General features: G+C 40.0%; 1 protein-coding gene across 5 annotated transcripts in view; it reads right to left on the bottom strand.

Annotated features, from left to right (window-relative positions):
- Positions 1–27,808, bottom strand: part of NNT (nicotinamide nucleotide transhydrogenase) — a 94,344-nt gene that overhangs the window by 40,611 nt on the left and 25,925 nt on the right. For all 5 annotated transcript variants that reach the window (XM_060142929.1, XM_060142932.1, XM_060142930.1 and 2 more), the window contains exons 7-13: positions 25,208–25,395; positions 7,618–7,751; positions 6,933–7,124; positions 6,224–6,377; positions 2,694–2,855; positions 1,769–1,879; positions 768–913 (exon numbers count right to left, since the gene is read on the bottom strand). In XM_060142929.1, coding sequence (XP_059998912.1) covers positions 768–913; positions 1,769–1,879; positions 2,694–2,855; positions 6,224–6,377; positions 6,933–7,124; positions 7,618–7,751; positions 25,208–25,395 — 1,087 coding nt within the window. The remainder of the gene's footprint in view (positions 1–767; positions 914–1,768; positions 1,880–2,693; positions 2,856–6,223; positions 6,378–6,932; positions 7,125–7,617; positions 7,752–25,207; positions 25,396–27,808) is intronic.

Genomic DNA, 27,808 nt, shown 5'->3' with positions numbered 1-27,808 from the left:
TTTTATAAAAGAGAAAACCAGTGCTTAAAGAGGCCACATAATTTTTCTAAGGGCAAACGATCAGTAAATAGCAAATCTGGGATGCAGACATACGTCTCCCTGACTCACTGTTCTAACTCTTCTCAAAAAAGATTGTGTTCATTCAACAAATAGTACATGTTAGAAACAGCAGAAACCAAAGGAGACATGATTTTTCAGCTGTCAGAGAGGCTGAAATAGTCATTGAAAAGAAAGGTATGACTGAGTTTGGAACAAAGTTGAGTCTCTATTATAAATTATATTTAGACATGGAACTTTCAAAGTCCAACTTGATTATTTCTGTTTCTCTACACAGCATGCATTTTTAAATTAGCTTTTTTAAATGCACTGGCATAACATCTCCTGGATCCACAGGGGAAGAAAGTAAGTAGGAAAAGGACTAATGATATCTAATAATAAAAATGTTTTACTGATTATTTCATTGTATCCCTACAACAATCCAGCCAGATACATAAGAAGGGTACTAATAAACTTCTTGCCTCTTTTTACATGTGGAAAAACTTAGGGACAAACAGGTAAACCCATCCTTGCAGACTTGGCAGGCAAATCTGTCTCTAGAATCCAAGGTCCTGATTCTTAGAAGATGAGAATGCTCTATTTGACCAAGATGTTTCAAAAGTTACTGTCATATTTGCTTGATAGAATTTGAATTTTGGTAATGATAATGTTAGGTCTACTTGGGATGAAGACACAGTACAAAAGTAAAAGCTTTCAAAAGAGACTCTTACTTGTTCAATGTTATAACCACTGGAGAGGGCAGCTAAGTATCCTCCAACAAAGGTACCGGCAGGGAGTAGATACAGGTAATTGTGTTCTGGGGGGTCGGTGGGACGTTTGAACATGTCCAGCATTCTCTGAGTCACCAGAAAGCCACCTTATCAAAGTAAATATAAAACAGAAAGAGGTATCTCATTGAGCAACATAATTTTTAAAGAGCTACAAGTTTTCTATTTTCAGCACATCTTTATCATCTAGGAATAAATACCATTTTAAGTAACATTTCAGAACCTCGAAATTAGAAGTTATTCTGTTATTCAAGCCAGTTACATTGAAGGGAGGAACCCTTAATACATTTAGGAAGAAAATTTGCTCTCAGAGTATAAAACCAGCTATTTCTGCATGACTAACAATAAACAGCCATTCAAACAGCTCGGGAATGCAGAAGATCAAAGGCCGGGTTTTTCTTCTAATAGGTTATTCTGTTTGTTAAGCCCTATAATAAGTGATAAAAGAAAAAATACCATATCAGCTGGCACCAGGTCTGTTTGGACACGTTAAAGAATTTATAGCTACAAAATATCATCGAATGAGTTTCATATACAAGTGATGCGCTAGGCTTTCAGTTTTCAGGAACATAGGCCAGGATAAGGCAAAAGGCTAAAGTTTTATCTAAAATTATACCCATTTAAAGATGTTATGGTGATAGCTCTAAGTCAGCTTAATTCAAAACTATGCATTAAATAACTTTCCAGTTAACCTGTAGGCATTGTAGTTAACCTTTGGGGCATTCAGGGGGAGGGGTGTTCTCTTATCAAATAGTTTCTAAAACTTACCAATGGGCAAAATAACTAATTTTCCTTCACACAGAGCATTTATCATCTGAGTGAAACATTTTTTAAAGGCATGATTAAATTCTTAAAAATCAGAATGTTTGTTTTATATTGATTTATATTTGCTTCTCGTGTCTCCACTAAAAATCGCACTCTGGGTTCTTTCACTGTCCTCATACCTGCAATGTTGACTGAGGATATGAATGTAGCAAGAGCAGCAAGGCCCTGAGAAGTTGTGGAAGGATACAAATGTCCTCCCATCAGCACCAACCCACCAACTGCGGTCAACCCTGGGAAGAAAGCATGGATATATTAAACAGTAGCTAATAGTCGTGCTGCCAAATCAAATGTCATCGCTGAAAGACCTCACAAGCACATGCATCATAAAGGAGAAAGTTCTCACACACATTCTCACTGAAGTACTCTTGTGGGCAAAGAGTTACCAAAACATTTTCTCCTTTTGCATAAGAATTTTAACCTTTACTTTCTAGCTCTGTTCCCCTGATAAAGATATAAATCAATAATGTTACTAGACAACATTGTTCATGGTGCAAAGGGACCTCTGGTGGTTACACAACTGGAAAATACTATGCATGAACAATAAATATATGATGGTGAAAGCCCACAGCTTTGGGCTTTCCTGAGCATAGTACTTCTTGGAATTGGACCTGTTCCCGGTAGAGATCCTGAAAGCCATGCCTGTGCAAGAGATGCCCACTGGGGCCATGGTTTCCAAGCCACAGCAGCTCCCACATCTGTCCACGTAGCTGTGTGGACCCTGCATGGACCATGCTGCTGCTGTGAAACACTGTTTCCAAATTTTATCAGAGGAATCCCTTCTTTAAAGGAAATCATAACTGAAAGAAGGAACAGTAGCTCTGCACTGCTTGCAACAGGAGCAGCCCAAAGGTATGACACACTCCATCGGCCTCTCACTTCCAACCCCACCTCTGCACCCTCTGGGAGCCTGAGTCACCACAACCACCAAGATGCCAAGCCCTACAATTTGGAAAACACAGACTTTATAAACCTCATAGAAAGCACTCCTAGAGTTGAATAAGCCCTTGAAAACCTAAATTGAGGGAAAACAAGAGGCGAACAAACCTGAGATTGCATTAGTCACAGACATCAGTGGTGAGTGGAGAGCGGGGGTCACTCCCCAGACAGTGTGGTAGCCCACAATGCCAGCCAAGCCAAAAGTGGTCACCATCTGGGAAAAGGCTAAATTGGGAGCCGCAATGCCCAAACCCAGTATCCCAGTGAGACCTAGAGAAAGAGAGGAAACAGTGTGAGTTCACATCCAATTATCTCGGGAAGATTAAAAGCACACACACACCCACACACAAACAAACATGTGGGACAGTCAATGCTTTAAAATTCCACACCCTTGCCAATAATGAGATTTTTTGAGATGTTCCATGACTGGGAAGAGGGGTGGTGAAAGGGAGTTAAAGGTATTGCGAACAAAATTCAACTTCCTGACCACCACTCCCCAAAATAAAATAAATTTTAAACATCTAGTAAAATTTATGAGTCACCTTAATAACAATTTGCACATTTTCCTCTGTATAACTTGTCCTCTTCCCCATTTTAACTTTCACTGACAGTGCCACATGTGTTTATACAAGTGTTTTTATTCCAGAATTATAGGCCTATAAAGGATCTACCAAAGCATTTTCTACTTGGGCAACACACAACCTTTATAAGACAGACTTCTGTGAGGCCAAGTTCATGTCACTCTCAGATTTGGCTGAGGAAGAAGGATTTTAAGAGAGTAGGAAGGATTTCATTCACTCCAGCACCTCCCCAAAACATATGGCTTCCACCCACCCGGGACAGAAGTTTTGCAATTGCTCCTGAATCTGGACTGGACTGCTGGCCAGGGTAGTCAGCTCCAGCCCCAACACTAAGTCAGCAAACAGGATTTTACAAAGAAAAGGAAAAAAAAAAAAAACGAATTAAATTAAGAATGTGCAGAATACAAACAGTCAGCTCTCAACATACATCTTTAATTATCGCCTTTCCTAATAGCAAACATGTGGATGGCTGTTCTGCAACAGAGGAAAGGGTTACCTAGTGGTCAGTGAAAACCAACTGATAATGGGTGACCAGAAAGCTGGAATTTAACTTTTTTGAATAAGGTACTTTTATCCCTTGATATAAACTATTTCTTTATAAGTGGCATAGCTGGAACATTAGCAATTGACATTCATTTTACTTTACATCAGTCAATAAGACTGTAGTTTTAAATTTTTAAAAAATTTTTTTCACTGCCCCACACAGCATGTGAGATCTTAGTTCCCCAACCAGGGACTGAACCAGTGCCCCCCGGAGTGGAAGCACGCAGTCTTAACCACTGGACCACCAGGGAAGTCTCTGTAGTTTTAATTTTTATTTTCCTACCCACATACAAGATTTCCAGTGTTCCAATGGATGGCCTATTAACCATCTGGAGGGAGAGTTAGACAGAATATTGTTTTGTGTTTCAGTTAAACATCAGAGAAGGGCTGTACAGGGTTATATTTAAGGACATGTTTTCTTAAGCCAGACTGCCTGGTTCAAATCCTGGCTCTACTGCTTGTCAGCTGTGTGATCTCAGGCAAGTTACTTAACCTCTCTGTGCTCCAGTACCCTCATCTGTAAAATTATTAACCCTCTCTGTCGTCATCTGGAAAAAGAAAATAATAATATGCCCACTTTACTGAGTACCTATAAGGAATAAATGAGCTAAGGCACGTGAAGTGTTTTAGCACAATGCCTAGCACTCATTAAATGCCCACATTAGTTCAGAAGCACTAAATTACCATAACCTGCAGTCAATTGTGTTGGGCATCTAAGATAGAAATCCCACATCTGAAGGTTTTCTTTTCTTTTGTTTTTTAATAAACTTATTTATTTTATTTATTTATTTTTGGCCATGTTGTGTCTTCGTTGCTGCATGAGGGCTTTCTCTAGCTGTGGTGAACAGGGCCTACTCTTTGTTGCGGTGCGTGGGCTTCTCGTTGCAGTGGCTTCTCTTGTTGCGGAGCACAGGCTCTAGGCAAGTGAGCTTCAGTAGTTGTGCTACATGGGCTCAGTAGTTGCGGCTTGTAGGCTCTAGAGAGCTGGCTCAGTAGTTGTAGTGCATGGGTTTAGCTGCTCCTCAGCATGTGGGATCTTCCGGGACACGGATCGAACCTGTGTCCCCTGCAGTGGCAGGCGGATTCTTAACCACCGCGCCACCAGGGAAGCCCCAGGTTTTCTTATTAACTATTTAATAAACTAAAGTCTTTTCTATAATACATTCAGTAATGTCAAATGTGCTACATTTAGTTTGTATAACAGAGGAAAAAGAAAAGAAAAACAGAGAAAAAAGAAAAGGGAAAAAAAGCAAATTACATTCTTTGAAGAATGCTAGTCAAATAGATTCCTAACAAATACACAAGAAAAACACTTGGTTTTATTATAAAGGAGGAAGTTTTAGGGTACAGAAAATAAATATAAGGCCATCCTTTTATTCACTGGAATATGCCAATGTCATATCTATTAAAATGCAATAAACCTTGACTCAATAAACGTAAGAGAAACCTAGAAAAATAAATCATCATTCATGCCTCACTACATTTCCTTATGAATTGTAAAGAGAAATGGAAATTTACAACCCTGCTGACAATACTCTCCATGCACAAAACAGTAACATGGTTTCTTTTTTTTTAACAAGTAAGAGCAAATAGGGACACTGCTCCATCTATTCACAATGTTCGCAACTAAAGGCTTTTTCAGTCATTTTGCTGAGACTTGCTCTTTATTCAAGGAGAGTTACATATTTAGCTTTAAAACATCTGGACTCACATGGGAATTTGGAGAATGCTGAGACTACAAGAATTCTGTGTGCTTTGTACTGGTCCTTATTCTTTATAGTTGGCTTTTGTTTTGTTTTTATTTTGGCTCTAAGCAAATCTAAACATTTTTACTTCATTCTATGAGACAGAAACCAATTTAAAATCAAATATCCATATTTCAGACTCTAACAGTTCATAGCCAGAATGAATATTTATCATTATTTTACGATAATTCTTTACTGCCTTCATGAAGGTGAATTAGAAAACAAAGAATCTATGTTAAATTGTAAAGAAAGAGATAAAAATTTTTAAATTGAATTTTTTTTTACTAGGTGAATAACTTACTGTTTATTCTTCAATGCAAATATTTGGTTCCCCAGTCTTATCCAGAGGTGCAGATAATCACAAGTGATGTTTTATAAACCACAAAAAATAAACCAATAACCACATTTACATGCACTTAACACCAACACAATCTGTCATACATCAATACTCATTATATTTGATATATATAAAAATATTAACGATATTTTAAATGTTTTCTATAAAAGTATTAACAGCCTATGTATTATTTCACACTCATTCAATCCAGCATTTATCCCAGTGCCTGCATCTCTGAGGGTACACAATGCAGTCTCCACGTTCACAGAGGTGGGACAGATGACATGTATGTGAAAATTGCTTCTAACAGGCCCAAGTCCTGATGGAATCCAACAAAGGACAACAGCATTTCATTTACTAATTTTGACAATTAATACATAACTCACAAAATTCAAAGAATCTGGACTAAATCTTCATAGATGGGACCCTCACCTGCTGTATATACAGAAGCTGATGTCATCGTCTTCCTGAAGGGCGTGACAGTAGCTGCTTTTTCAGCCTCCAGCTCAGCCACTGTCCTCTGTTTTACTGGGGCACCTTGAGGAATATTTTTCGGTGTGGGAGCAGGGAAGATCACTTCGCCATCCTAACAGAAATCAGAAAAATAGCACTTTTTAAAGTCAATCCAGCATTCAGCCAATCCAGTGTTGGGGAAAAACACTTCTTTGAAAAGTAATTTTAAATAAATATAGAAATTCACGTAATTTATAATATCACTTTATATAAATACATATCACACATGTATATAAATAATGTCTGTGTCATGCATACACACATAGATGTACAATTAGTATGTGTACAGAACATATAAGGAAGAATACAGAACAAACTTAAAAGCAGATAGGTGGGGGAGGGGGAATATTTAATTTTTACTTTATTCAATTCTGGGTGTTTTGTCTGTTTTTTTGTTTCTGTTTATCAAAAGCGATGCATATTTTAGGTGAGTCACACATGTATATAAATCTTGCATTATTTTTCTTTAAACTGTTCTACATTTTTAAACAATTTTTATTGGCATAAACCCAACACATCGATACTTTATTAGAATATATCCCAATTCCAAAATAGGATCGTTCTGTAAACAAAAATCCTAAAACAAATATATAATGAAAACACAGGAGAAACAGATCTCTTCACTTACCTTCATCACTACAGTTCCTCTAATGACGTGACCCATTGTACCAAAGTCAAAGTCATCTTTCACTTCAAAATAAAAATTGTCTTTGTCAGAGCTGATGGCCTTCAGGAGCTTGGTGATGTTGTTGGAATACAGGGTGCTGGCCTGAGTGGCCATTCGGCTGGGAAGGTCTGTGTAGCCTATGTGAGTAATCCCCTAAACAAACAAAAATACAGTCAGAAAGGTCTGTTACTAAATGCCCATATTCTTTCTAGGACAGTTCTCAGTCAAGGCTAAGTTCTGAAATTACAAATCTTTATAAATATACACACACACTCACAAATACATATTTCAAAAGGAGCTTTAGGGCTTCCCTGGTGGCGCAGTGGCTGAGAGTCCGCCTGCCAATGCAAGGGACACGGGTTGGTGCCCCGGTCCGGGAAGATCCCACATGCCGCGGAGCGGCTGGGCCCATTAGCCATGGCCACTGAGCCTGCACGTCCGGAGCCTGTGCTCCACAATGGGAGAGGCCACAACAGTGAGAGGCCCACGTACCACAAAAAAAAAAGGAGCTTTAAATGTGACTGTTTTTAAGTTTAGAAAATTTCAGGCCTCAGTTTCTCTAAATATTTAAAGCAATAAACACCCTCTCACAAATCAATAAAGATATAGGAACAGGTTCATAGATAGAGGAAGCTTTGTGCTGTACCTTATGAACATAAAGTTCTCCTGGCTTGGTGGTTTCAAAGTTTCCACCAGCCTCAGCAGCTAAATCCACAACAACTGAACCTTCCTTCATGGACTCGATCATTTCTTTACTAAACAAAACGGGAGCTTTTTTACCTAATAAAACCAAAGAAAAGAGTACAAATTACATGGTAATTTCTTAAAACTTTATATTCTAATTATTACAGTAGTCTCTGGGTACCCAGGAATTTAACATCTGAATGTATAACTCTTTCAAAGAGACCCCCTAAAGTTCATAACACAGGTGAGACTGGTCAGTCTCCTAAGGAAGAAATAGGATGAGTGTGAGCTGCAAAGCCAGTGGGTGGGAGGGAGCCGCTTAGCCAGAGAGCAAGCCTTGTCATTTGCTAAGCATGGAAATTTCAGCTAGCACTGCTCTTCCCAACTGGTTTACACCCTGTACCACTCATGAAGAGATCAACATTTTGCCTGTTTCTTTAAAAATGCATAATAAATAAGCTAGTAAGGAAACTATGTGCACCCAAATTGGACGATTCATAAAGATCACAAATGTCAAGGGAACATTCAACAGTAATCTATGAATGACAAAATAGAGTATTTCCAATCGTCTTAACCAATGGCACCAGATTTTCCCACATGCTCTATTAATCTACCTTAATTTAACACAGGATAACTTCGAGGAGAGACAGGGAAGTACCATGAAATGGAAACAGTAGGATACCACAACTCCGAAAAATCTTAGGAACCACTCATACATTTTTATTCCCACTCAACAACTATGTACTCTGCACCTCTGGTGAGTCGAGCTCCATGCCTGGTGCTGGGAGTGTACTGGTAGATAAACAGAAAAGATCCCTGTTCTCATGGAGCCTGCCCCTCATGAGGTATTTCACATCTTATAATAAATCGTTTACTCATTCTTTCATAGAGGATAAAGCACCAAACATAAGGATTTTTCAAGCTAACATAAATTAATATGTTCAACAGGGGTCCACACTGTGGGTATAATACCTCGTTCAAGTTTCATAAAACAGTGTAAATATCTAAGCCAAAAGAGAAAGGAAATAAACTTGCGAGACTGGCCACAGGAAAGCAGAGAATTAATGGCCTAATCTTTTTTTTTCTTCTTTCGAAAGTTTTCAACTCTATGTCTACAGAATTTTAGTAAAAGCACTGTCAGTTTTATAAATGGAAATCAACTCAAAGTAAAATTTGCATGATAATAATCTGCTTTTCAATCTACTTGACTGGAATATATGCGATTCAAAAAAGAAAAATAACCTTTTTTTTTGTAGCACGTGTGAAAGACAAAGTTGTAAAGATACGTGTGGGTGTACCTCCTTTCTCAATGCGAACCTTATACTTCCAAGATCAAGCCCAACTCCTAAGCGTCCTATTGCCCAAGGCCTTTCTCCCCGGGCTGAAGCACTCCTCTTAGCAGTTCTCCTCACTACTGCCCCACTGGACCTTCTGCTCCAGCCACAATGGTTTGTTAGAGAAGCTCTGGTTCTCTCTTCTGAGTCTCCATGAAAAAGAGCAAGAATGAGGAGATCTTTTCCCAAAGACAACACACCCTTTGGTCCTGGTAGTTTCGCCACTTCTCAAAATTCTCTGGAATTACGTATTCCTTTCCTCTACCCTCCCGCACTGTAGTCCACCAAAGGTATCTTGAATACTTAAACATTACTCGAGCATGAGAATTTGGGGATGCAAACAACAGCATCTGAGGACTCGTCCCAAACTAAAGGTCATGCTGACCAGCACTGCAGTGATGTAAAGCTCTGGATGACGTGGCTGCATCTACATAAAGCGGCGAGTTTAAAGGGCTAACCTGTACTTTGCAGGTATTTACTGTCGTCACCACCCACCCCCAGCCCTTGTCCAGAGCCCCTCCGTTATTAACCAGACTCCCGTTTGCCACAGCCTTTCCTCCCACCTTACTTGTACCCTCCAGTCTTAGGTCGATGTGCCTTAAGCTACTCTTCTGGCTAGAACCAAGTTGGATCCAGGCGCAACCCCTTTGAATTCTAACCACACCAACTTTACGACCATCGACCTCACAAATTGGATTTGGCATCTAACTAATTTCTCCCGCCCTAGACATTCTGGATTCCTTCTTCCTTCTGAGATGTCTATAGCTACAGATCAGACCCTGCATCTGTAATGCTGCCCACTTTATAAGACGTCAAGTGGCCAAAACCATTCAGGCTCGCTAGAAAACATCTGATGCATCACCTATTTCTCTTCTTTGATTTTACTTATTCAACCTTCACAGAACAATTTTGCAGTGGCTGACACAACACACACACACACACACACACACACACACACACACACGTGTGTGTCATAACAGAGATAACAGGTGTTCCGTCCATATTATCACTCTGAAATTCAACCGCTTTTGAAAGGATAGCATTTTCTTTCACATAACAGTATTTTACTTAGTACATAGCCAAATAACAGGAGGGTAAGTTAAAAAAATAGATTTAAGTTACAGAGGAATGTTTAAAAGACATGGAATTATTACAAGTAAAAGCACACAACAAAACAGTATGTATAGGATGTTCCCATTCAGTAAAAAAAAATTTACATATACATATGTATGAATGTTTCAAGTGTGTGTGTGTGTAGATACACACACACACACACACAATATTACATATACTATATAGTTCCTAGCAAATTCTATAGAGTATAATGTTTAACAATATCAGGACGTCTTTGAGTAGTAAGACTAAGAATAATTTATTTCCTTCTTTGGCTTTTTCTTATCTCCCAAGTGTTCTAGAAGAGCTTGTTTTCATGTTATACTTTTAAAAATTCAATAAGGGCTACAGGGAATACAATGATGAATATAACAGTGCAGCTGCCTTTAAGAACTCACATGTGGATTAATTTTTTGAAAATTCTGAAAAGTGCAGAAATGCAAATTAAAAACAGAAGAGGGGAAGAAAGGGAGCCAAAAGAGGAGCAGAGTAGCACAAAAAAGTTCCAAATGAGCAAATCCTCAAAAGATTAGGTTAAGGGAGGGAAAGACTGAGAAGGAAATTTCAAAGTACTATTCTACCCTGACGGCCTACTATGATAAAAATGTAATGTAAGGTAAGTGCAGCATCACAAAATGGAAGGAACAAAAGGAATAAGATGATTAGCTAGGTTTTAGGGGAAAAAACTCCCCAAACCTAATATCTTACTTCAAACTGAACTCTGAACTCTATAGGTCAGAATTAATTATAAAAGAAGGGCTTCCGTGGTGGCGCAGTGGTTGAGAGTCCGCCTGCCGATGCAGGGGACATGGGTTTGTGCCCCAGTCCGGGAAGATCCCACATGCCGCGGAGCGGCTGGGCCCGTGAGCCATGGCCGCTGAGCCTGCGCGTCCGGAGCCTGTGCTCCGCACAACAGTGAGAGGCCCGCGTACCGCAAAAAAAAGAAAAGAAAAGAAAAAAAAGAAAAGAAAAAAATCAACCCATAAAGAAAAGAAAAAAAGTAAACACTTGGTGAATATCTCTCCTGTCTTTGGATTGAAAAGTACTTCCTAAATTTACAGCAATGGGAAAAATTACAAAGGAAAATGTCAATAGGCTTAAATATGAAAAAGGTATGTATTAGTATCCTAAAAAAAAAAAACACGACAAAAAATTAATACAATAAAAATCTCACAGAAATTTAAATAAAAACAAAACACTAAGATCCTAATTGATAAATAAACAGCAAATACAAATGGCCAATTCAAAGAGAATGGTAACAACAAAATGAAGAAAGTTCACCCTCAGTAAGACTAAAAGAAATGTGAGTACAAAGAGTGAGATACATTTTTGCCCTCAAACTGAAAGAGTCAACAAAATCCAAATACTTCTGAAATGAAACAATTAGCTGGAAAATCTACTAATGAGATTATGAACTGTGTAATCTTTCAACAAAGCATAGTAGATCAAGTGTGTATCAACAGGCCAAAAATACTGATATTCATTCATCCAGTAATTCTACTTCTAAGGTTTGATTAATCCTGGGGAAATCAATGAAAGTACAGATACAAGAATAAAGCAGAAAAAAAATGTTAGAACATTATTTTTAATTGACAAAAACTGGAAATAAATGAAAAGGCTAACTTTGGGAGAACAGTTACATTAAATACAGCACATTCAAACAAGAAAATTCCACAAACCATTAAAATATATTTGCAAAGAGTTCTTACTGACTTATTATGTTAAGGGAGAAAACTTATGATATAATAATATTAAGTGGAGAAAGTAAGAAAGATATTTTATCTTCATCTAACATGATAAAAATGCATGGAAAAAAGGCTGAAAGAAAATGGTAAAATGTTAAGAGTATTTTCCACTGAGTAGAAGGATCACAAATGATCTTTATTTTCTACTTTGTACTTTACTGCATTTCCAACAAGTCATACTATTTTTATAAACAGATAAAGCATAAAGTTTTAAAGTTTCCCCGTTTAAGCTGAGGACAGAGATTAAAGAGTTGCACTAGAAGAATTAAAATAACTTAGAAATGCCCTTAACCAGTCTGTTAACTTACCAGTTGAAAACACTGCACTCAAAATCCTCTGCCCTCCCTGCTACAGCAAAGGAAGCTATACAGTTAGGACAGCCTTTCAAAGAGTGAATCCAAACACTTATACAGGCAGACAGAAACATAACTAAGGATGGATAATAGACAGGAAGATGTGCACAGATTTTTTTATAATATATAACATAGAAAAGAATATATCCAATGTTTAATTAGAGATGTCCCATATAGAGATGTCCCATAATTACCCCAGTGACAGCCCTGTGCAGATCCTAGACACAAGGATAAAAGATCAAATGAGCATATCAGGTGTTTCAAGACAGGACTGTAGAAGGCAGAAGAGTTAATAAAAGAAGGCAGATAAGAGGTATTTTTTTAGAGGCACAATTGGGCTTTCCCCTTTTGACTGCTCATTTCCGTTAATTTTATCATTTATCTGCAAAAGATGAGATATACAAAAAGACCAAGACTGTTACATCTCTTCAAACCACCCTCTCCCAAAAATCACTGATTGAAAAAATTAACAAGGAGAAAAAAAATTTTTTAATATATTTCCTGGCACAATACAAACTGTGGGTGAAAGATGTTCAACTTCATGAAATATTTCTTGGTTCCTTATGGTTCATGGACATTAAGTTCCTGGTAAGATTACTCAGTTCCCTCCCAGTTGGGAGTTTATTTCCATACTTTTGCCAAGACAATGGTAGGACAACATGCATTCACAGTCATCATTCAAGGATTCATCCATTCATTGACTCAAGTAATAACTTAGTGCCTACCACGTGCAGGCTAGATGGGGAAGGAAAGCTTTACTTACAGCTCTAAGGTCTAATAGTTTAGGATTGAAACAGGTTGCATTCAAAGATTAGTTGCATTCAAAGATTTATTAGGAGAATAGCTAAGATACTTATAGCACTCATCTAAAAGTTTTAATTATAGTTTCCCAATTGGATGGCCATTATTTAGGGTGGATAGAGGTGCCACAGATTAGTGTAAGGCATCCTTGAATCTCTGTGTGCACCCAGAACTGCCAATAGACAGAAAAAAACGCCTCACACATGTGCACTGTTTCTAGACGTATGTATGTATGGCTGTGATTCACACAAAGTTATTCTGAAATGTGACTGAATTCATAGGATCTTTTCATACTCATGGGTTTTCTCATTAAACGAATACTAAGATGCAGTTTTTAAAGTAGTAAATTCAAAGATTTCTAGAAAAAAATTACTTCTTTCTAAAAATAGCTTTAACAACTTTTTACTATGCAGCAAAAGAATATACCACTGGCCTCTCTACAACAGTAAATTAAAAAAAGAGAGATTTGGCTTAAATTAAATCTCAACAGCTAAAGATTTACTGGAAAGTTTTGCAATATATTATACCTCTCTGAATAAATCAGGCCTAACGTGATCATCTGAAATCAATAAATTCTCAGATTCTATCTTACTGGAAAAAGAATCAAGCCCTCACAAACAACTTTAATCACAAAAAAAAAAAAAGAAAGAAAAATTAATAGGAAACCACTAAAAATATTAAGAACAACAAGACACCAAGATGAAAAAGGCTTACCACAAAATTTTATAATAATTCCCAAGAGCATTTAGCATTATTTACCGGAATTATTCAATGGCATTTAATCAGATGGGGAAATTCCTAACTTCCTGGCCTGTAAGCCATCAAATTAAGCAGGCTCAAGAAAAACTTTCTGGGCTTCCCTGGTGGTGCAGTTGCTAAGAATCTGCCTGCCAATTCAGGGAACACGGGTTCGAGCCCCGGTCTGGGAAGATCCTACGTGCTGCGGAGCAACCAAGCCTATGCGCTACAACTACTGAGCCTGTGCTCTAGAGCCCGCGAGCCACAACTACTGAAGCCGTCACTCCTAGAGCCCGTGCTCCACAGCAAGAGAAGCCACCGCAATGAGAAGCCTGCGCACTGCAACGCAGAGCAGCCCCCGCTCGCCGCAACTAGAGAAAGCCTGCAAGCAGCAACGAAGACCCAACGCAGCCAAAAATAAATAAATAAATTTATAAAAACAAAGAAAAAGAAAAACTTTCTGCTTTAACAAGAACATGGTATATTTAACAGTATAGTGATAAAGAGATTAATAATATAAATTATAGAGTATATGTCTCCAAACCAAAATAGATTTCTCATGAACAAGTACTATAAATAAAGGATAATTTTTAATGTAACACAATACTATATATTGACTACATGCAAAACAGAGCATGTAAAAATGTTCTGAACTTTAGTATTTATACAGTAAGAAATGTCATTCTAAGCATATAATTTTATACTGAGCACTAGTGTTTATCCAGCATCCTCTTGTCACTACTTTGATTTCCATTTTCTCCACACAGTCCATGAGCTTCAGGAGAAATGACCTGAACCTACTCCAGAGGCAGGCCTCGCTGGCCTAAGGGTAATCTCAGCACCTACTGAAGACCAGTTCAGAAATCCAGGTGTAAGCTGAGGGGCATCTCATTGCCCTGCCTACATGGATTGGTTCAGAAGTGGGGATGTAACCCAGTCAAGGCCAATAAGAATGAGGGAAAGTGTGCTAAGGGATTGTGAAAAAGAAGTTCCCTTGCTCTTCAAGAGGGAGCCATGAGAACGGCTTGCCTTGCCCTCCGGATGTGTGCTGCGCACAGTGGAGGCCTGCCTCTGCTCCTGACCATGAAACCAACTCAGAGAGGGCGGAGCTAAAAGAGGACAAAGCGGTACGGCAGGGCCCCGACCCACACCTACCCAGCTATAACTGGCTTCCTTCACCTACGCAACCCAGCAAATCTCCTTTCTTGTTTAAGGCAGACTGTGTTGGAATTTCTGCTTCTGGCAGCCAAAGGCACCCTAACTGATACACACCAAAGGCTCTTTTGGAATAACAAAATCATAGATGGGGTTAAAATATTGAGTCTTTTTTTTTTTAACACATTCCTATCCTTTATGATAGTCTACTTCTTTTTTTCTTTCTTTCTTTATTTATGGTTGCGTTGGGTCTTGTTTGCTGCACGCGGGCTTTCTCTAGTTGCGGTGAGCAGAGGCTACTCTTCCTTGCGGTGCACGGGCTTCTCATTGCGGTGGCTTCTCTTGTTGTGGAGCATGGGCTCTAGGCACGCGGGCTTCAGTAGTTGTGTCATGTGGGCTCAGTAGTTGTGGCTCATGGGCTCTAGAGTGCAGGCTCAGTAGTTGTAGCACACGGGCTTAGTTGCTCCACGGCATGTGGGATCTTCCCGGACCAGGGCTCGAACCTGTGTCCCCTGCATTGGCAGGCAGATTCTTAGCAATTGCACCACCAGGGAAGTCCAAAATATTGAGTCTTAAACTATGAAATTGTTACAGATAAGGACAAAAGGCTTTTTATACATATATGTACACATATGAAAAAAAAGAGATAATTGGTTATGTAATAGATTGGATGTGGCAAAAAACTGCTGAACATTTGACCCACTGATCTAATAAGTCTCTGATTCTGCCAGCCCCGAGGTGCACAGAGCAACACACGGATACAATCCCTCTATCTCTGTTATCACTAGAGAGGCTACAGATAGCTTTGTTCATGAACATAAAGGGATTCTGACCCAAGCTTAACCAGTCAAGCTTTATATGTGAGTTCTATTCTATCTAGTTCTATTCCTGGAACTAGATAAAAATTTTCTCTGCCTAATTAATTATTTGTATAAGGAACCAGAGAGAAAGCCAGGTGGCAAAAACTTGACTGTTACAAATTGGATGCCTTGAGATATTTCTAAATGTAATATGTAGGAAATATGATTAGTCAACAGCATGTTTTAGCAGATAAGAGAAATCCTTAAAGATCTATTTAAAGAAGAAACCTAAAAACAAGCCTTTACCTAATAATTAAAGAACACATTTATAAAAATTTTTTGAGGATTACCTCAATAATTTACCTGCCATAGCTGCAAAATTCTGTATAGACAAAAATCAAAATCAGTCAAGGCTTTACCATGGCTTCATAAGCTATGGGAATTCTCAAAAAAAGGAAAACAACTTACCAAACCTAAATGGTAACATAAAAAGGAAACATATATAATATATTATATAACATGTTATATATATATAAATATATAATACATTAAATAATATTCTTATATAAATTATAACATTCTTTGTTTTCCCTCCAATACATGTCTAGATGTACATTAGCTACCAATCCCTAAAAAATTAATGAATATTTATTATACATTTATTTATAAAATAATTAGGAGGTTATTTTTTAAAAGAGAAATAATGCTGTTTATTTCATTTTCCATGTCAGAAAACTTAGGTCAGGGGACTTCCCTGGTGGTGCAGTGGTTAAGAATCCACCTGCCAATGCGGGAGACACGGGTTCGATCCCTGGTCCAGGAAGATCCCACATGCCAAGAAGCAACTAAGCCCGTGCGCCACAATGACTGAGCCTGCACTCTAGAGCCCGCGAATCACAACTACTGAGCCTGCGTGCCACAACTACTGAAGCCCACACGCCTAGAGCCTGTGCTCTGCAACAAGAGAAGCCACCTCAATGAGAACACGTGCACCGCAGCGAAGCGTAGCCCCCACTCACCGCAACTAGAGAAAGCCCACGTGCAGCAACGAACACCCAACACAGCCAAAAATAAATAAAAAAAAAAAAAAAAAAAAAAACTTAGGTCAGAATGAGATTGACAGAAAAGCCTTAATGAAATGGGTATCTTCAGAAAATTCAGATAGAAAGCAAGTTAAGCCATGGTTTTCCACAGTGAAATCCATGCTAGATTGCCATCTAATGGCAATGCTTTTGTAACTTCATGAGTATGTCCATAAGCCTGGTGATTTCAGAGAACATCTTTGACATGCCACATAATGCTCAAGAATGTCTGGACTTTTTATTGCAACAGTCAGTAAGCTTTTCAGTCTGGATACCATTTGCAAGACCAAGCATCACCGATGGAAGAAAGGTGATTATGCTAATGCTCTATGTGCCAGGCCCTACACTGGGCTTTTTTCTTCATGTAGTTCTCAAAACAACTCTGCAAGATAAAAAGGTTTACTTCCTTTTCAGAAATGAGGAATCTGAGGTTCAGAGAGCCACAGCTATTAAGCAGTGGAACTGGAATTTGAATCTACTCTATCTGGTTCTAAATCCATGATCTGATTGCCAATGAATGGATTAAACATAAGCAGATAAAATTAAAAACTGGAGAAGAGGAAAGAAGCTTTTAGTTCCTCACCAAAATCCACATTTGTTATGGGCTGAATTGTGTCCCCAGAAAAATTCACATGTTGAAACCCTAACCCCCGGTAACTCAGACTACGACTATAGAGACAGAGTCTTTAAAGAGATGATTACATTAAATGAGGCCATCAGGGTGGGCCCTAATCCAATCTGACTGGTATCCTTAAAAACAAGAGAAAATGTGAACACAGAAAAGACACCAAGACCATGTGAGGACACAGCAAGAAGAGGCCCTCTACAAGCCCAGGAGAGGAGCCTCAAAAGAAACCTTGATCTTGGACTTCTAGGCTCCAGACTGTGAGAAAATAAATTTCTGTCGTTTAAGCTCCCCAGTCTGTGAGATCTTGTTAAGGTACCCTTAGCAAACTAATACAATGTTCTCTTATCCCTGGGGGCACAGTTAGACAACCATTCCCAGCCTCCTTCGTAGTTAGGTTTGGCCACGTGACTAGGTCTTTAGCAGAAGAAATGTAAGCAGGGGTGGTGTATGCCACTTCTGGGCATCCCATGCACACTCCTCCTTGGCCCTTTACTTCTAGCTGGCTGGAACAGAGACAGTGCCCTGAGCGACCTTCACGGCCTCATAACATTGATGACAACATTGCTGTACCTGAATGCCCAGAGGACCACCTGAAGGAGAGCTGCCCTCCAATGTGTCAACCACCTATTACTGTTAACTGAGCAAGAAGTGACTTTCTATAATGTCTGAGCTTTTGGGTGAATTTGTTTTAGCAGCTAGACCATCCTAACTAATACTGAGGCATAAGAAAGTATAGAGAAAGTGGAAATAAGGAAGAACAGAAATGCCCATGGTGGAAAGTGCTGGTTATAGCTGTAACTCTATCTATCGGGTGCTGTTTCACCAGAGACGGGACAGCCTCAGCCTCCCAATCCTTTTCAACTCAGGGACTGCCACAGAGGGAAGCACAGTGCTTTCCAATCTTGCAACATACTTTGGGAGAAATAACAGACCAAACCAGAAGATAATTCTGGGCCATAAATCCTCCTACCAGGGCATCTGTTAAATTTGGCCCAGTCACTCACTAAATGTGCTCAAACACACTCTAAATAGTCAAGATTGATAAATGACGATGGAAAACTCCACAGTCTTGGCATCTTCCTCTTAAGGACAAGTTGCCCTGCCTCTGTTGAAAGCTACCAAGACGTGTATAGACAGCCTGTGGTTACCAACCCTTGATGTTGCAACATTTAAGTATTTTTCTCTGTCCTTCCAAATTCTCAAAACAAATGAAACTCTGTACAAGAAATATTACAAAATTCCATACAATCATACAATGCATTTAAAGGAGGAGAGGATGGTAGATGAATCAGATTAGTCAGTAAAAGAAAGTTAAATAATTCAAAAAAAGTTGAAAATCCCTGATCTATCACTGTCCTGTAAGACCACAATGTTTACAGAATGAAAAGAACAATCTGAAAAATAAAGCTTTACTTTAGAGAAAGACCTTGTGTAGTCATCAAAACAATATTATTTTTGTGGAGTTTCACAAACGAAGAGTATACTGCTATATCAATTATTCTCTTGCCTAAAAGAACAAGTGTGAAAATTACTATGGAGGGCTTCCCTGGTGGCGCAGTGGTTGGGAGTCCGCCTGCCGATGCAGGGGACACGGGTATGTGCCCCGGTCCGGGAAGATCCCACATGCCACGGAGCGGCTGCGCCCGTGAACCATGGCCGCTGAGCCTGCGCGTCCGGAGCCTGGGCTCCGCAACAGGAGAGGCCACAACAGTGAGAGGCCCACGTACCACAAAGAAAAAAAAAATTACTATGAAAAGTTACTCTTTTGTACTATATTTCTACTTCATATGAAAGATGGCTTCAAAGAGACAGGCAGCATCCAATGCAAAACCAATGTTGATTTTCCAGGAGTCTGTGAGATCCCTCAGGTTTGGTCTCACATGTGTAAGGCCCTTGTATATCAAGGGAAAACACTCCCTCCCAATTCTCCAGAGTCATGCAAAATTGCCACAAAGCTCCTTTGATGGGTGTATACTACAGACCCTATCTGATATAGATAAAAATAAAAAGGACTGTTACCCTAATCTGGATCATACCTAAAAAGAGGCCCAAGGATATATGGCCTAAGGGATCATAATTTATAATCAAGCAATGAATATCTTCCCTCCTGCCTGATAGGACACTTTCTAACTCCTGAACAGACCTTCCCACTACTTCCTAATTCTATCTTCTGAGAAGCCTAGCTCAACACCTCAAACTGCAAACGTGGCAAGTGTCCTACTTTTGAAAATTTAAGAAAGCTAGCTTCCCAGTCTTAAACTAGCCTCTGCGGTATTCCTATCCAAAAGTGTTCTTTCTTGGATAGCACTAGAAAAATAAAAGGGATTGTACCAACTGAGAACTAAGGAAGGAACCCACATTAGCTCAGGAACATCTGCTAAGCCACAGCTGTACACAAGGCTCCCTGGTAAGCACCCTCGTGGCAGAGATGAGACAGGGCAACTAAAGGGCAGTGAGACTGAGAACTACTGGAATTTGAGGCACAGGCAAATGCTATGAATGCCGAAAAAAGAGGGTTTACTACGGAGCAGGAGACAGCAGGAACTCTGGAGAAACTACTGAGCTCAGTAGGACTTCAAAAGGCAGGGAATAAAGACACAGACCTACTAGAGAATGGACTTGAGGACACGGGGAGGGGGAAGGGTAAGCTGGGACGAAGTGAGAGAGCGGCATGGACTTATATATACTATAAGTAAATGTAAAATAGATAGCTAGTGAGAAGCAGCCACATAGCACAGGGAGATCAGCTCGGTGCTTTGTGACCACCTAGAGGGGTGGGATAGGGAGGGTGGGAGGGAGGGAGACACAAGAGGGAAGAGATGTGGGAACATATGTATATGTATAACTGATTCACTTTGTTATAAAGCAGAAACTAACACACCATTGTAAAGCAACTATACTCCAATAAAGATGTTAAAAAAAAAAAAAAAAAGGCAGGGAAGGGCAGGGACAGCATTCCAAAGAGAAGGAACAATATGTGCAAGGCCTGAAAGTCCTTGGCCTTCTTGAGGAGATAATAGCAGCAAGCGTGACTGAAATCTGGCCCAGAGAGCAAGACATGAGTTTCACATGAGATCCAAAAGCTCAGTCAGGACTAGAAACTGAAAGGCAAGAAATACCTTACCAAAGGGTGCAAAATGTAGAGCACCTAAGGGTGGGGTGGGGAGGGAGGGGAGGTGATCCAATCCTGAGGACTTTAGATGCCTTTACCTAATGATGCTGGGAACTTGAGTGGCCCACGTCACTGTCATGACTAAACAAAACCCCAGGCTTTCCAGTAGCTATGGTTCCATTACGAAATGAGGGCAGGGCCCGAGGTGGAGAAGGGGAGAGCAGGAAAACCAGATGACCCTATGATGCTTACGATTTTTAATTAGGCGTCATCAGGAAAGGTTCTAAATGGAGAAAGTTGTCTCTGTCAGGGTAGATTTAGCGTGTGCCCCACAGTACTCCTAATTCTCACAGGAATTTAGGCAAAATTTGCCTCACACACAGTCACTGCTAAACCACTGTGATTCCTCCTCACACCCCCACCCTGTAATCCCTAATTTACGAATTAGATTTTCAACCTGATTCAGTTTCTTCCTGATTAAACCTTCCAAGTCCATGAAAAGTCTCTCTAAAAGGGTTTCAGAATAATAAGAATGCTGAAAAAATCTCCTGTGTCTCAAAAGGTTTACTGGAAAAGATTATGAGCACAGCCTGAACTTTATCAGAGAGGGGGGCTGCCGAACTTTTTAGTGGTAACCCTAAAGGTCACGGAGCTGGACAGGAAGGTTGGGAGCTTTCCCTCGTGGGCACAGCACCACAAAATGAGACTGTCCGCTAGGCCCTCTCTTGAAGTTACCTGCACTAAGTGAAATGCTAGCCCTGCATCCATCGCCCAACCCAATTGAGGGGGTCTAGACAATGGTACAAGACACCAGGCAGCATAAGAAGTAGCTAGCTACAGAAACGTTTCGTTTTACCCAGGACCCTCATGAGTACAACGTTATTGTGTGCCCAAGCCCACTGACTGACGTGTGCCTAGGAGGAATGAAAATTTACCAGCTCCACAGGATTGCTACCTGAAGCGAGCTCATTGCCCATGTTCCTCTCTCAACGTTCTTATCCACGCCAGGTTTTCAGTACAGCCGTGAGGATCTCGGTCTAAGGAATCGCCACTTGGAGAACTTCTGACATTTAACTTAATCCCCTTTGGATCCACTCAAGGAAAACTTTAGAACAACTTCTGCTCCAGGAGTCTTTCAGGAGCAAGACACACCATCAGGTGACTTATGCAAAGGCTCAGGACCAACACCAGTAAGGGTACAATGCCAAGGACACTGTTTTTCAAAGGGCATGTGTACCTTTATATAATCTTTTCAATTTTTTTTTTTTAATGCTCAGAGGTTTTCAAGTTGCAGTCCCCTAGGGATATGTAAGATCTTTAGAAAGATCATCTTCTTCCTTATTATATTCAAATTAGCTTTTCTCTTTTGGGGGGCTTACCAAAAAAGTAACAGAAAGGTGCTTTTCAGACCAGCCTTGTGAGTGTGAACTCTGGATCAATCCACTGGTCAGGGACTTTGTGCAAGTTTAAAGTGCTTTGACCAGATGGCTTCAGAAAAGACTGAAAACAGGAAAGGCTCAGCAGAACAGACTCGTAAACCTTCAACAAGTCCTCTTTATCACTATCATATAATTTGAACTGCTGCTAAGGTACACTTACTGTAAACTACTTATAAAAAATAAGAAGTTAAAGTTTAGTCAACTGTTCACATGCCCTTTTTCTGTTCAAAAAAAAAAAAGATACTATGGGGGGTCCTAAAAGTCCATATGTGTTTTATACAAGAAGTCTTGAGTTCTATAACTTACTTTAAGATTTACCATCAATAATAATTCTATATACTATATCCAAAGTATACTCAGTTCTTTTTTTTAACCTAGTGACATATATTTTATTTTTTCTATTTTTTATTATTTTATTTTTTTATTGAAGTTTAGTTGATTTACAATGTTGTGTTCGTTTCAGGTGTAGAGCAAAGTGATTCAGTTTTTATATATAGATATATAGATACAGATATTCTTTTTCAGACTTTTTCCCTCATAGGTTATTACAAAATACTGAGTAGAGTTCCCTGTGCTATACAGTAAGTCCTTGTTGGTTACCTGTTTTATATACGGTAGTATGTATCTGTTAATCCTAAACTCCTAATTTATCCCTCTACCCTCTTCCCCTTTGGTAACCATAAGTTTGTTTTCTATGTCTGTGGATCTACTCAGTTCTTTATAAAGAGAATGATTTAAAACTACTAGCTTCAGGGCTTTCAGGGCTTCACCATTTATTGCATGAGTAAATGCTTTAGCACCCTCTACTGGCCACTTGTTACATCCAGTCAGTTCCCAGCCCATCTCCCCAACAGGCAACTACCTTTCAACGGTCTAACGGTGGCTACAGCAAAAGCCACCCCATCCTTCCTTCAAAGCCACCTGCAACAGCTGAGCCAGAAGCCACCGCCACAAAAGGAAAGGATGAATCCTGAAGTGCTCTCCTGCCACCACCTGTCCATGAGTCCTACTGTCGCTGGCAGATTTCAAACACCACCTGTGGCCCCCGCCTTGTCTGATCTGCACCCACCTCCAGTAACCAACCCCAGCCTCATTTCCACACACACACACAGATTCTTCCAGGGGCTGAGCCCACGTCACTCTCCCGCTGTCTGTTTCATCTAGCCAGCTCCGGTGGGATGGGGATGTCTGGAGAGAAGAGCTCACCCACTGGGTATCACATGGGTAAACAGGACAAAAAGAAGAGCCTGAAAGGCACGTTTACCCGCACAAGCTCACAGATATGCTGCCAATCAGCTTACTGCCCCTGGGTGTATATTAGCCAGATTGGGGGAAGGGGGTGCCAGAAGAGGACTTCTCCTTTCCCAGAACCTCATGACAAAGCAGCTTCTCCTAATTTTCCACGGTCCCCTAGAGAAAGCAAGGCTCCTTTAGGAGGATCGAACACAAGTAACGCGAACCCTGTAAGTTCTCATTATCTGGCCCACTTTCTTTTAGAAAGGGAAAAAAATTAGAGTCAGCATGGTATTCATTATTCACTAACAGGAGCAAAGGACAGGAGAGGAGATAGGAATATAAAAGGTAGAGAGTTTCTTCACTCCCAAATCTTGCTAGATCAAGCTACTGTTTATTACTGATTAATAAATGCTGGCTGGTTTGACATCAAGCATCTATTCTTTAGAAGAGGATGTTGTAAAGGGCTAAAAAGTAATTCCTGCCATCAAAGAGCTCATGATTTGATTGCAAAGACCAAACAAGTCAAAGGAAGTAATTACAAAGTAACAAAGCATCATAACCTTTAGTAAAAAATATATACGGAAAATTCCATAAATATATATACACACACACAAAGTCCCCCTCTCTTTCTCATGTATAAAAAAATGATCATCAGGGCTTCCCTGGTGGCGCAGTGGTGGAGGGTCCGCCTGCTGATGCGGGGGACGCAGGTTCGTGCCCCCGTCCGGGGGGATCCCGCATGCCGCAGAGCGGCTGGGCCCATGGGCCATGGTCGCTGGGCCTGCGCATCCGGAGCCTGTGCTCCGCAACGGGAGAGGCCACAGCGGTGAGAGGCCCGCATACCAAAAAAAAAAAAAAAAAAAAAAGATCATCAAAATATTAATAATGGGACTTCCCTGGTGGTGCAGTGGTTAAGAATCTGCCTGCCAACCTCCTAGAGAACGGACTTGAGGTTATGGGGAGGGGGAAGGGTAGGCTGTGACAGGGCGAGAGAGAGTCATGGGCATATACACACTAACAAACGTAGTAAGGTAGATAGCTAGTGGGAAACAGCCGCATGGCACAGGGATATTGGCTCGGTGCTTTGTGACAGCCTGGAGGGGTGGGATAGGGAGGGTGGGAGGGAGGGAGACGCAAGAGGGAAGACATATGGGAACATATGTTTATGTATGACTGATTCACTTTGTTATAAAGCAGAAACTAACACACCATTGTAAAGCAATTATACCCCAATAAAGATGTTAAAAAAAAAAAAAAAAAGAATCTGCCTGCCAATGCAGGGGACACGGATTCGGGCCCTGGTCCGGGAAGATCCCACATGCTGCAGAGCAACTAAGTCTGTGCAACACAACTACTGAGCCTGTGCTCTGGAGCCCACAAGTCACAACTACTGAAGCCTGTGCGCCTAGAGCCCGTATTCCGCAATAAGAGAAGCCACCACAATGAGAAGCCCGCGTACCACAACGAAGAGTAGCCCCGGCTCGCGGCAGCTAGAGAAAGCCGACGCGCAGCAAGGAAGACCCAACACAGCCAAAGATAAATAAATAAAATTTAAAAAATAATAAATAAATTTTTAAAAATATATATTAATAATGGTCACTCTGGTAGAACTTCCAATCTGTACTTTTTCTTTCATATTTTTCAGTGCTGTTTGGATTTCCTACAATAGAAATGTAGTATCTTAACAAAGAGAACAGAAATGAATTAAAAAACAATTATCAAGGGTGTAAACAAAGCAAACTGCTTACAAATATAATACTGTACACAGAATATGATCTATGAACATAGATAAAAATACACAGAAGACTGGAAGAAAATATACAAATTATTAATGACCATGTTTGTCCAGGGGCCACAGTGATTTTGTCTTTTCTGCCTTTCATGTGCTTTCTCATTCTCTAGAAAGTAAATCAATCTTTACTTAAAGAAATGCAAACGTTAAACAATTATTCACCCTCATTTTAAAGTATCATTAGTAAAAGTGCTTTATCAATAACCACTGATGTAATGACACACCTGGAATAAGTGCTGTGCTGATAAGGATATCCACCTCCTTGCACTGCTGAGCAAATAGCTTCATTTCAGCCTCAATGAACTCTTTGGACATCTCCTTTGCATATCCTCCTTGGCCCTCACCAGATTCCTTCAAATCCACCTCTAAGGGCTCAGCACCCAGAGACTTGAACTGCTCCAAAGCTGCGGCCCTGGTGATTATTGAAGGGAAAGCAGTGGTCATTTCAGGTCCTTAATACAGAAATCAAGATCATCATTTACATACACATTTTTAAGGAAGCTCTATGTATTCAAAAGTAGAAACTTTGAGGTCTCTGACCAGACCGTTTGAATTTTTTTCTAAAGGCAGGTAACACCCTTATGATAATACCTTTTTCTGGGAAAAAAAAAAAAAAACTATAGGAAATTCCAACTCTTACTTAGTTAAGTTACAAAAGGAATTTCACTACTGCCAACTCCAGTCATCAGTTAGTAGAGTTTCTTGACAGTAGTCCCACTGTTGATGATGTGAGATCTGACCTACGTTCAGATTTGACATCATTCAAATCACTCAAGTTGAGGTCTTCACTTGTAAATGTTCTGACTTATGGGGACTTTTCCCACATAAACGACTCTTTTATTTAGAAATATTGTTACAAAGTGATTTTTGCCCCTAGTCCTCATTAAATCGTGTTTGAGAAAAGTGATCTATAAATGGCATAAATGGCAAAATGTGACGAGCCAACACATTTAACTTATGTAAAAATACATTCAGTTTAAAAATAAATAAATAAATGCTAGCCAAGTTCTGTGTACTAGTTGGGAAACCAGAGCCAACAAAGCTCTCAGCTCTGTGGCGGACAGTGTTTAACTCACCAACATCCATCCCACTACAGTGAATCCCAAACCTCCCTAACGACAACAATCGCTCCAGGCACTTGTTAAAAATTCAAATTCCCAGGCCCATTCCGAGACCCACTGAATTACAATCTCCAGCAGAGGGGCCAGGAGCTCTATTTTTAGCAAGAGCTGTAGGTAATTCTTGCCTTAACGGAAGTTTGGGAAACAGTGGACTGAGCCCATCAGTCCCCTGGCAACTGCCATGGTCAGGGAGCAGACACAGAGGTGGGATAATGAAGGCAGGGCAGAAAAGGTAAGGCATGGATGAACAAGAGCTTCTCTCCGTTTCTGCTGACTTGAACAAGGAAGCTTGTATCCCAGAATGCCTGCGGAGGTCAATTTGTGACCACAGCGGGGATCAGCCAGAGCTGAGGACAGCAGAGAGGAGAGACAGAAGGAACCTGGTCCTGGATGGCACTGACCAGCGGCTGCCTCTAGTGTCAAAAGGGAGTCCTTTCCATGGATTTTCACTTCGGAGAGATAACACATTTTCTTATAGTTTAGGCCAATCTGAGTTGGTGTTACTCAAAGGGATACAGGTTTAAAAAGTTTTAGAAATGTCTACTATTTTATTTATTTATTTATTTATTTTTGGCTGTGTTGGGTCTTCATTGCTGCATGCGGGGTTTCTCTAGTTGTGGCGAGCGGGGGCTACTCTTCATTGCAGTGCGCGGGCTTCTCATTGCCATGGCTTCTCTTGTTACGGAGCACGGGCTCTAGGCGTGCGGGCTTCAGTAGTTGCAGCACGCAGGCTCACTAGTTGCAGCATGCGGGCCCTAGAGCGTGCTGGCTTCAGTAGTTGTGGCACGTGGGCTCAGTAGTTGTGGCTTGCGGGCTCTAGAGCGCAGGCTCAGTAGTTGTGGCTCATGGGCTTAGTTGCTCCGCAGCATGTGGGATCTTCCCGGACACGGATCAAACCCGTGTCCCCTGCACTGGCAGGCGGACTCTTAACCACTGTGCCACCAGGGAAGCCCCAAGTCACTGTATTTCTATACAATGAATCTTGTGCAGCCATTAAATATATTTCCAGATAAGTAAAGAGCTTCATGACCTACTGCTAAGTTAAAAAAAAGTAAAAAAGTAAGTTAAATAGTACTATTAGCAAAATTACGTTTTTAATTAATGTGTAGAAAAGGGAACATATATAGTAAAATGTTAATAGTTATCTCTAGCAGGGTTGTAGGGTATTTTATTTTCACTTTTTGTACTTTTTTATATTTTTCTGAATTGGGAGAATAAGCATTTTTACAATCAGAAAGAAAGTAAACTGGATAAGTTATTAAACTGATTTATATTTCTTTTAACATTATGTAAAATAGGGTTATTTATTCCTATTTCATATACTTACAATAAAGAACAAATAAAATAAAGCATAGAGCACAATGCCTGGAAGAGAGTAAGCATTTAGTACAGGTATCTGAAAACTAAAGCTCTTGACCAGCCAACTGTTTTTGCAAATAAAGCTTTTTGGAATACACACCAAAAAAGGAAAGTAAAGACTTTATAAACTTTGTAATAGAGACAATAGGCAATGAGTGGAATTTCCTAGTTATTGTCTGAAAGAATTTAGAAAATCACACCCATATAATATCGCTAGGCAATGAGTTGTCCTTAAGTTTTTAGGATGTTTAACTGAAAATAACACCATTCAGTTTTCCAACAAGAATTTATAATCAAGTGTGTTTTCCAATATATTTAGATTTCACATTTATAACATGATACTAA

This window comes from Lagenorhynchus albirostris, chromosome 3, assembly GCF_949774975.1.
Source record: "Lagenorhynchus albirostris chromosome 3, mLagAlb1.1, whole genome shotgun sequence".
Classification (NCBI taxonomy): Eukaryota; Metazoa; Chordata; class Mammalia; order Artiodactyla; family Delphinidae; genus Lagenorhynchus; species Lagenorhynchus albirostris.
The sequence above is the reverse complement of the archived record's forward strand: the minus strand, read 5'-3'. Positions and strand labels throughout refer to the sequence as shown.